Here is an 11,660-nt window from a genome sequence, read left to right on the forward strand (position 1 = left end):
GAAGCTGGTACTTTTAGTTCTTCAGCAGCAGTAGGCTGGTACTTTTAGTTCTTCAGCACCAGTTGCATACAAAGAGCAATGCACGAGAAGCTGGTACTTTTAGTTCTTCAGCAGCAGTAGGCTGGTACTTTTAGTTCTTCAGCAGCAGTTGCATACAAAGTGCAATGCAGGAGAAGCTGGTGCTTTTAGTTCTTCAGCAGCAGTAGGCTGGTACTTTTAGTTCTTTAGAAGCAGTTGCATATAAAGTGCATTGCAGGAGAGGCTGGTACTTTTAGTTCGTCAGCAGCAGTTGCATACATGACTTTTGTACAGTAGCTTGACAGATAGTTTATAGATGATTAAGTGGCTGCAGGTGTTTTGGTTCTTGTAGTCCCCCTGCATAGACTTCGCTGTTTTGTATCATGTATATGTGACTATTTGAACCTACCACACACAATGTTACATAATAATCCCTTGTAACATGCAGCCACCCCCATGCACTTGCTCCTCCAGAAGCAGAATCTGGTCATTGGTGGATTTTAATGACTTCCATAATTTCTGTGTATGGCTGAGGGCATCCTGTAACGTTATAGATTTCCAAGGGGCTGGTTCTCCTGGTCCATCCTCCCACATTTAACCCAGGATAGATGAGAAGGGAGTTTGACATTGGAGAGCTCAGGACAAGAGGAGGGACAAGAGCAGATTGCTTGCGATCATTACACTTAGTGCTCAATGAGACACCAGCCAACACACACACACACATTTACACACTCACACACAAGTCCATCAGGAGCTTCCCAAACCACAACTTCCACAGCCAGGTCCTTCTTATTAGCTACAAGGTCTGATCTGTGCTTCACTCATCAAACACTTTAATCATCTCACACACAAGAGCTGCCTTCTGATCCAACACAACGTCATTTGCTTCCAGAGAAGAGGAAAAAAAAATATGATCCTCCCAAGAAGCTCCTTTTTCCTCAGTTATTCAGAGTTTGGCTTTAGTTTGCTGAGACCTTCACACTGAGTGGCTGAACCTGACAGCCCAGATCTCCAACATCTCCAACTTAGGACGTCCCCTCTGAGGTCCCATCTGCAAGCGGCCACCCTTGAGAAGACTTGGACATTTGTCATCTCATCCCAGTAATTCTTGGAACCAAACTGAGAGTTTCTTCCTTAGTAGCAAGCAGTAACTTTTTTTTTGGAAGGTTTCTCCTGGGCTTTGCAGGAACTTGGACTATTGCTGGTGGCTTTGGAGCTTCGCTGTTTTCGGGGGCTGGTTTATTTTTGCTCTTACATGTCCCTGGTGAATCTGCAGTGCCTGCCTCGGCTGTGATCCTTTGCTTTCCCCCCTGCATCCTGGACAGGGAGATGGGAGGAGGAATCTGCTGGGGCTCCTAGGACTTAGCAGCAGCACTGAACCTTCTTCTCCCACCACCAGCTGCCTGCATTACCACTGAGGACCTTCCCTTGCCAGGCAGCACAATAACAATCCCAGGGAATATCCTCCTGTATACAGCCAGGAGCTCATCATGCTCTACATCACATCAATGCTTGGCTACCTGTGAGTATATACTGGATTTATCTCTTCCATCTCCTTATATATTGCATTAAACATATGTATCACTTTCCTCATCTCTGTATTTCTCCAGGTTGATGCACTTGTTTGTCATCTGTTTACAAGCTCAGGTAAGAATCATCTTCTAATCCTAATTTTTATAATAAGTAGCATTTTTTTTTTAGAATATAGTAACAGTTAATCACAATGATACATTACTATAAATAGAGTGTTATGTAATAAGTAGCATTTCTTTATAATTTAGAAACAGTTAATCATGATACAATGATACAATAATGGATGATGATGAGAATACAACAATAGTAATACAACAATGGATACATACAATGCTAGGGGGAAAATACAGCATAGATTACTAATAAATCAAAATGCAGCACTATACATTAGCTAAATAACTTGCCTTGTCAGCCCCCTTTAATCCAATTTATTAATAATTGGTTGGCAGCATGTTTCAAGGTCATAGCAAGAACTAGAAATGAAGTGTCCCGGAGATAGTTTTCCATCTAGATTTTGAATACATGCATTCCCTATGAAAAGGCCTGACACCTCTATTAATAGAATTGGGTTTTACAGTTTTTGCAAGAATAAAGGTGGGCATCACATGGGGGGCTTGGGAGCCGTATGCCATTATACAGCGTATCCCCATGCTGCTGGCAAACAATTCTAAGACATATTGTCCATATTAAGTGCACTTAAGGAGATAGGAAAAAATCCAGAAAAAAATAGGATTCTCTCCGCTTTTGTGTGGTATGGAAGTCAAAATCTTTTGATTTGATATGGGGATTTCACTAAGAGCTCCCTTGTCACCCATAGAAGTAAAGCCGAATCTCCCTCACATTTGTTGAGTATACATCTTTATAAATGTCAAAGACAAGAGCAATCCCTTTTACTTCCATTGGAGCTTCTTTTTTTTTTCTCTTTTCCATAGCCAAAGGGAGTATAAATCTCCCAACAGGATGGTTTGCTTAGCAATCTGCCAAATTTGTCACAGTAGTCAATGTGGTTTCTACGCATTATTACGATAAACACCATGGCTGTCCAGTTTTAGGAAGATGCTAGGAATAAATAAATAGATGGATAGACAGATAGATATATAGATGGATAGACAGATGGATGGATGGCTAGATAGATAGATAGACGGATGGATAGATAGATAGATAGATCTATATAGATATATATATAATGCATGTGTATAGAGGACAAGTATAAATTCATGTATTGAGAATTTATAGAAATATATGCTTATGTATAGGATGTATAGGATATATAGGATATTTATAGTATATATATGTGTGCTAGAGATAGTTAATCATATATACTTATTACATGACATTTCTATATATTTCCTCATGTAGCAGAGACATTTGAAACAGTCTGATATATTAAGTTTTACATAGACCTGGTGCTTTTATACCTAGAAAGATAAATGATAATTGAGTAATATATTTATATGATATCCACTATTTACAGGGGATTTGTTAGCTTTTACAATACAACATAACTACAGTTATATAGATATTATTACAATGTATCTATATACACATTTAATCTGTTAATGCCCTGCACGAATCGTACAGTATAATATAGAGTGCATTCGGGCTTCATCTAGTCGTATTAAGATATACCATATAATAGCTTGTTTTATGTATTTCCTAAAGGTAACTGTTCAGTCCCCACCTAATTTTACACAGCATGTGAGGGAGCAGAGCCTGGTGACGGATCAGCTGAGCAGAAGGCTCATCAGGACCTACCAGTTATACAGCCGCACCAGTGGGAAGCATGTGCAAGTACTGGACAACAAGAAAATCAATGCAATGGCCGAGGATGGGGATCCACATGGTAAGAACACCTTTTTTAAAAAAAAATTTTTGGGGTGGGGGCGGGGACCAGCTTTGGGTAAAACTATTATAATATGCTCACATGTGTTGGAAATTATAACAGGTCACTTACCATGACCTATTAATTGTATTGGTCATTTTTACATCCATCGTATACACAACATTGATAGTTTATGGTTTTCCGAAAAATGTAAAAAATTATCTCATCATTGCATCATTGTAATTAATACTAATAATACCACTATTAATAATATCATGAAGCTATAAAATGATCACGTCTCTTCCATGGCATCAACGAAAGTTTTTTTTCCATTATTGTGAATCAGTACCCCATAAAAGTGTGCTATATCTAAAATTGGGGTCTGATTTATGAGATCATATAACTTGACAAGAAATGCTTTTTTGCCCTTATAGCTTTATATTATATGGTTGTTTGTGATGTCAGAAGGCATTTTCTTTATCGCCAGTTTTCCGTATAGAGAAAGTTAGAGTAAACTGTATTTATCCGTAATAATATAATAAAAAGGCTTATAGTATTGAATGTATAAAATGTATAAATGGAATTATTTAAAAATAATAATATGGGACATTACATGTTTCAAATATTTTTTTTGTTTCTAAATATAATATAATAATAATATAATAGTATTATAATGCTTTATAACTTATTCCCTGACCTGAACTATAGGCTCAGGTGTACAGGCCTGTTCCTTCAGGTGGAAAAAGTCAGAGTTAGTTTTAGCTCTTAAAATTTTGTCAATGTGAGTCATAAACATTATGGACTATTAGATCCCATCCTTTGATGTAGGCTTCACTTTTTCCTATGTTTTTGTTATTATTTTAAAATAATAATATGAGAGATTACATATTTCAAATATCTTTTGTTTCTAAATATAATTATAATATAATATTATTATAAATCTTTATAACATATTCCCAGACCTGAACTGTAGGGTCAGGTGTACAGGCCTGTTCCTTCAGGTGGAAGAGTCAGAGTTAGTTTTAGCTTTTGCAATTTTGTCAATGTGAGTCATAAATATAATGGACTATTAGATCCCATCCTTTGATGTAGGCTTCGCTTTTTCCTATGTTTTTGCTATCCGTAAATCTCCGGATTGTAAGAAAAGGTTTGCGCCTAGCAATTATAACAATCTGTAACATTTATAAGGCTGAACGGAATAAAGGAATTTGGAGATTCTGTGCAGAACATAAGCTTGGCTAAAGATAGAAAAAAGTAGAAATATGATTTTTTTTTAATCTATAGACAAATTATTACTAAGGGGAACAAAATAGTTCTGCAAGGCAAATCCAACGCTAGACAAAGTGGACCTAGACAGTCTGGTAGAAAAGGGAGGGGGGGATAGTCTGTATACAGACATTTCCCACAGCAAAATTGATTCATAAAATAAAATGTAATTTAGACAAAAAACAGAACATTTCAATTCGGGGGAAGATATTTCAAGATGGGGGGCGGGGGCGGAAAACAAGGAAACAAAAAAAAAATCTCTATAATAAATATATAGACAAACACTAAGAGGGGGTTATGAAGTATGATATAAAACAGAAAAAGAACAAGCATTTTCTCAGATGTAAAGGTTTAAGAAAGTTGTAGTCTGTAAACGTTAAAGAGAGGTTCAAGATTGTTCTATATGAATCTCCAGAGAGACCCCTAATGTCTGGAAGAGCCATTAAAACTCTTCTTACTTTCACCTTTTTTAACATTTCCTGAATACTTTCTCCTCTTCTCAGTGCAGTTTTGGGATCAAATGTGTCTCACTGCATTTTTTCTGCATCTACGTAGCTACTTTCCTTCAAAGTTTCAGCTCGAAACATAATTTTTCTGGGATAAAGCTGTCACTAGCGCAAAAGGATATAAATGAATATGCTAAGCTTTCCAAAAATACATTGCGAACAATCTCAAGACCCTTAAAGAAAAAAAAAGTTCAATTATTTACAAATCCCCCCCCCCCCTCCCAAAAAAAAAAAAAGTAAACCGTGTATTGGTTGTAACTGTACATTGAAGACGTCCTTTAGTCATGTGATGTGTTGTGTGTTTTGCATTGAAAGTGGCTCAAATCCGGTCAAGCAACATTTTCAAGGGGCATTCTTACCCTTTCTTTGTATGGGTTTAGTCCAGAGAGACCAGTTTCCTTTCCTATAGTCGGAGCATGAAATTTGGTGTCAAGCCCCATTTAGTAAAAGAGATTAATGTGAGTAAATTCTGTCTACAGAGTTGGGGAATACATTAGCGCTCTATGGGACATGGAACATTTTTTGGGGATCTACAAATATATAATAAAAGATAAAATCAGAGTAGCAAGATTATAGCCATGTCTTCATTATACTAATAATATATGGTGTTTTTGTTCATTTTTTGTCCGCTCTTATATCTAGACACATACTGTATAACCATATATAAGACAGACATAGATACAAATCAATATCCTTTAAACCTTTTACTGGATCTCTAATTGATTTTCCTCCCTGCTCCTCACTAAAGAAAACTGTCTTCATCCTACCTGTCTATCCTTATTCTAATGAATGAAGCCTCGTATAGCAAGAGGATTATTTTTTTATATATTTTATGCAGTTTAATGGCAGCTTTTCAATTTTTGATGGGTTGATTCTTTTTTTTCAGTCTACACATACTTACCTTAAAGTAGGAGTAGTGAAAAAAATACTAAAAAAATAATAGAATCTACAGACCGTTCTTGATTCACTGCGTGGGTAGATGCAAATGTTAAAGTGATCACGGCTCGGCCATGCATTGGTGGGATTTTATTTTTTTATTATTTTTTAGAATTAAAATGGTATAAAACATCCAAATCGAGACAGTTTTAGTGTAATAATTGCTTGTGCAGTTGGATATTATTTTTAGTCCATAACATCAGAGACAGCAGTAGGAGCATGTAATATCTATGAACAGAGAGACATTTTTTCTTTTCTTTTTTTTTTTTTTTCTCTACTGCATCGACCCGAAATTTGCATAGTCAGTCTGAACCACGATCAATGTCTGGAAGTAAATCAATATGGCTCTACGCGCAAGGGTTAGGCAAATTAAAAGGGCATTTTCTATCCTCTGGTTCTCAAACTCATTGTATGTACTAAACCAGAAAAAATCTGGAAAAAGATCATTGGATGGATTATTAAGTATACATGTATGATCAAATATGTTTGAAACTGGAAGTATTCTTTTAGGCGATGGGTCCTCCAATATGATTGACGTTGGCTTAGAGAGAAGATTTTACCGCCTATGGTTTTTGCTTGACCTTTCCATAAATGATAGCCAACAGTCGTAGCTGATATATATGACTTTATGATATGTATAGAAGGTGACATTCTATATGATGAAGTCAATCTATACCTGGTTACATTATTTTGTTCATTGTCTTGTACTCTGTAAAACAATGGGAGTTTCCGCTTCTCGCACCGCAACCCAATTCTCAAAGTCTTCGTCTTCACCTATAGCAGTTTTTTTTTTTTTTGTAATTCCGCCTCATTGACAATGTAAAAAATTAACTCGCTATTTCTTTTCCTTTTTGTCCTTTCAGCCAAATTGATTGTGGAAACAGACACGTTCGGAAGCAGAGTCCGTATAAAAGGAGCGGAGACAGGTTTTTACATCTGCATGAACAAGAAGGGGAAGTTGGTTGGCAAGGTGAGTCAAATTTCACACCGCGACAAAATGTTGTCATATTCCCCCCACTGAACTGAAAGGCCCTGGAAATTAATTTAAACATAAAAGGAGGCCATCGGGGGCGAATATTGCAGTCAAGAGGCACAGAGAAGGCGTTGATTAAAAAGACGAGGGGAAATGCACGGTAGTAAGATCGTGAATACAATTTTTGATCAAAAGGCGCAAGAGAATTGGGAAAAGGAAAAGAGTAACAAAGATGAGATAAAAGAGTCAAAAGGAATAAAAGCTGAAAGGAGAAAAAAGGGGTGTTTCAAATTCCATATATCTTATTTAACAAATAGCCAAATTGCTTTGCTATTATGTACAATTACATGCTACAAGTATTTGGAATGTTAAGACACAAAGTTCAGGCTGCCTCATCACTAAGCCCTGAAATCTTCACATTAGTCATGGTTGTTCTTTAACACCCAGAAACCGTTCCGAGGGGTCCTTTTAAAACTTCACTTTCAAGCCATTATTGGTTCTAAAGATGTCTGCTACAATGAGGATTTTCATTCCTCGTATTCACTGTTATTATGTGGGGTGAGGGGACCCGGCCTGATCAAAGTTAATACGCCCACTGCCTGCGCATACCTGCTTTAGAAATGTTTTTCCCAACCTTTATCCAGTTCAGTAACTGACAATGACTTCCTGGCAGTTACAGTGTTACACGGCTGCGGCTCATATGAACAGCCTGTATGTCATTAACCGCCCATCTTGCCTGCTCCTTGGGTCTTGAGGCTTATTGAAGAACATTTGTTTTGAGACGGTCAACTGATGGTTCTAAAAGAACCCTTCTGTCTCCTCTAGAAATCAACCAAAAACACTGCATGTAAAGAATTGCTAAAACCCGGCTTCTGATTGGTCGCCTCACTGACTTGTGATGTCATTAGCGGTTAGATGAGATCAGACCCTGGGAACTTTAAAGAGATTCTGTCACCTCCAAAACTAAAATTAAACTACTTATACAGTCATATAGAGGACATAGCCCCTATAAAAGGCATATCTGTGATATAGCTTTTACTACTTCAGGTTTGCATAAAAACTTTTATTATATATGCAAATGAGGGGATTTTGGTGCACCCCTGGTGTGGCCAAGTGCTCAGTGCACTGTTCTGCCCCCTCAATTAGCATCCTCCACACCCCCCATCACTTTATATAGAGCTTGCTTGCCAAGATTAGTTTATTGTCTCAAGACCAGAGCGAGCATTGTCTGAGTTGAATCCTCAGGCCTGCACGTTCACACCAACACTGCAGGAGCCCAGCGAGGGCGAGCATACAAAGTGTAAGTTCGGGTTCTATCTGATCCCTCTCCCCTGTCCGCAGCGGTCGCTCGCTCGATGCATCCAGGATCACATTATAGTGGGCATCCGCTGCAGATTGGAGAAAAGGATGAGAGCGTTATGACACTGGCACTTTGTTTGCACACTTGCTGGGCTTCTGCAGTGTCAGTGTGGATGCACAGGGCCAGGAATTTAAGTTCAGGCAGAGCTCACTCTGAGTAAGCAAGCACTGGCAAGCAAGCTAAGGGGAGGTGCGGAAGATGCTAATTGAGGAGACTGAACGGTGCAATTAACTATTGGCCACACCAAAGGCACACCGAGTACCCCTCATTTGCATATATAATAAGACAATTTTTTTTCTATGTAAAAGTAAAAAAGTGAAATTTTTACAAGAGGTATGATTTTTTGTGGGGGGCTAAGTACCCAATATGACTGTATAAGTGGTTTAATTTTAGTTTTGATGGTAACCCCTAAAATAAAAAAAATCCATGGTAACTTGTGTTACTATGTCAGTTAGATTTTCAAAAATGTAACCCCATAAAATATATAAATGCATAGTCCCCGATTGAATTATAGATTCATCATTGAAGTAAGAATATGTGTAGATAAAATGCATTAAGCTGGTAAGAACAATAAAGCTGGTAGGAAAGACTATGGTACAGATGATAATAGCCATAATGGGCAACATCTGGCCCATCTATTGACTGTAAAAGAGTCCCTGGTCTTATTATTATTTTTTTATTATTTTATAGGGATTATATAATGGACCTGTAACATAAATTTTAATTCTTGTAAAAAAAAAAAAAAATAGCTAAGAATCAAGGGCACGGATATTATTGCAGTTAATACCATTCCGCACAGTAGAAAAAGTAACATTACAGTACATTAAAGATTGATCTTCCCTAATCAATTCTGTGATCTAATTCTCTTTGCTGTGAGTCATACACCAAGTCCGTCAACCATAAAATATGTCATGTCTAATTAGAGGACAAATAGTATATAAAATAAATATATATATACGTGCTATGTGTGACACTAAGGGTTACAAATCAGGGAAACGCAAGTCGAAGGCTAATGAATAACCAGTTCAAGTCTCGAAAATTGGTTTATGGTTTATTCCAATTGTCGACTTTGTGTATTTTTTATTATATGTATATTATATTTATTATATTTATTATCTTTTTTTTTAATTTTTTTTTTTAGACAAATGGAAGAGGAAAAGATTGTGTCTTCACTGAAATTGTCTTGGAAAATAACTATACAGCATTGCAAAATGCCAAGTATGAAGGGTGGTATATGGCCTTCACTCGGAGAGGACGTCCTAGAAAAGGATCCAAAACAAGACAACACCAACGAGAGGTTCATTTTATGAAGAGGATGCCAAAGGGTCACCACACCACCGAAGCTCATAGACGTTTTGAATTTATTAATTACCCTTTTAATCGGAGAAGTAAAAGGACTCGATACTCAAGTTCTCGGTAGGAACTGGATCAAAGTCCATTCCAAATTCTACAGACTTTAAACATAGACTACTCTATTCTAATATAAAGTAAAAAAAAAATAAAAAAAAAAAGGACACCTGAACTAGCTGTTTTATATATAAATATACATTATATATATTTTTTGTTTTTACAGATGATTTATTTTTTTATTCTTACAAGACTTTTTTTTTAAGAAAAAAAGAAAAAAAAAAAAGAAAATGGACGTATAAAAAAAAAGTGGGCTCTTCCTATAGATCTTAGAATTTTTTTTTAAATACTTAGAAAAGATATTTTAGAGGAGGACAAACCTGGGACCAAAAGTGCTACTTACTGATGAAAACACTTAACCAAAAACTCAAGACTGACAAACAAGACAGGTGTAAGAAGACTGAAGAAGGAACTCCACCTTCTGTGCTTTGTGTAATTTTTTTCTTCGACATCCATTATGGAATAATTGATTTTAACATATGTTTTCTTGACTATCCATAAGAGCTGCTTTTTTTTCACCTATTCGGTTTTCTTCATGGAAACCATGAATCCTTCTAACACCTTTTTGTGATCCACTTTTGATATTGTTGTCGTTAATTCTGCAAACGAGGACAAACCATATTTTTGTTTGACATACGGAAAGTGAAAACCTCAAGACTTGCAACTAAATGGTGGTAAAACGGAAACGCATCCCAGAGGTAGAGATCTGTTGTAAAAAAAAAAAAAAATAGTGATAAAAGTAATAATGTTATTATTTTTGGAAACACTGTACAAATGTCAGTTGTCTGGCAAAGACCTTTATCCTTTTTTTTTGAGGATATGTGTAAATATTAATATTAATGATGAAATATTTATTTAAATGTGTATTAAAATTTGTATTAGTATTTTGTGCTTACGTGTTTCTTTTTATCTCTGATTTTCTATTCTGTTAGTCGATTGAAAGGGAATTCATTTTAGGATCAAACTGCAGGCGGAATACAACTTGTAATGATGCTTTAAAAAAAATAATAATTTTAAACTCTTTTTTTAATCAGATGGATCAATTAAAATAGTATTTAAAATTTTTGTTAAAATGGTCTTGAAACAATAAGCTGATCACAACCATCAACGATCACCTGTGAGCAGCACCACCAGTGTTGAAATTAAGTATTACACTGTTCTCGTTGAAATCAGTAGACTGGCTGTCGATCTGTTGAATTTTGTAAAAAACAAAAAAATAAGGACACACTTTGTAGATCTCTACTCCTCTACTGGCTAATATATGAGAGTCCTAAACAAAAGGGTTTTCAGTTTACAAAGCTTTAAAGGGGTATTCCCATCTCCAAGATCCCATCCCAATATGTAGTAAGTGTAATAATAATAATATTAGAAAATACTTCCAATTTGCAATGAAGTATAGTTCTTCTGTTTAGCTATGTTGCTTACCCCATGTGCAGGGCAATTCAGTAGCTTAGATATCCATGGTTACGACCACTGACAACTAACTGTCACTATATGAGTGGTCGTAACCATGAATACCTAAGCTACTGCAATGCCCTGCTCAAAGGATAAGCGACATAGCTAATCAGAACAACTATGATTCATTTCTAATTGGAGGTATTTACTAATATTATTATTACACCTACTACATACTGGGATAGGATCTTGGAGGTGGAAATAACCATTTAAATATAAATTGAACTATCTATATTAAATGTCCTGCTAGGATATATATTTTGTAAACCAGATAACCCCTTTATTTGTGGCATTATATTGTACCCCATTATTGGATGCGGTTATGACAATCTGCAGTTTGGTATTTATAATTCTAGGGAGAAAATCTTACTTAATAGTCAATGA

At 36.2% G+C, this 11,660-nt stretch overlaps 1 protein-coding gene across 2 annotated transcripts; it reads left to right on the forward strand.

The window, feature by feature from the left end:
* The first annotated feature begins 634 nt into the window (after positions 1 to 634).
* On the forward strand, positions 635 to 10,619 carry FGF8 (fibroblast growth factor 8). Of its 2 annotated transcripts, none has more exons than XM_073681373.1 (5): positions 635 to 1,540; positions 1,629 to 1,665; positions 3,247 to 3,394; positions 6,945 to 7,051; positions 9,556 to 10,619. In XM_073681373.1, exons 1-5 carry the CDS (start codon positions 1,509 to 1,511, stop codon positions 9,832 to 9,834), a joined length of 603 nt encoding a protein of 200 aa, XP_073537474.1. In that variant the 5' UTR covers positions 635 to 1,508; the 3' UTR covers positions 9,835 to 10,619. The 2 variants fall into 2 exon arrangements, with proteins under 2 accessions (XP_073537474.1, XP_073537473.1); XM_073681372.1 differs by having other exon boundaries at positions 3,214 to 3,394; positions 9,556 to 10,615.
* The last annotated feature ends 1,041 nt before the right edge of the window (positions 10,620 to 11,660 follow it).

This window comes from Phyllobates terribilis, unplaced genomic scaffold (assembly GCF_046119375.1).
Source record: "Phyllobates terribilis strain yellow unplaced genomic scaffold, ASM4611937v1 Scaffold_5__5_contigs__length_657084704, whole genome shotgun sequence".
Taxonomy (NCBI): Eukaryota; Metazoa; Chordata; class Amphibia; order Anura; family Dendrobatidae; genus Phyllobates; species Phyllobates terribilis.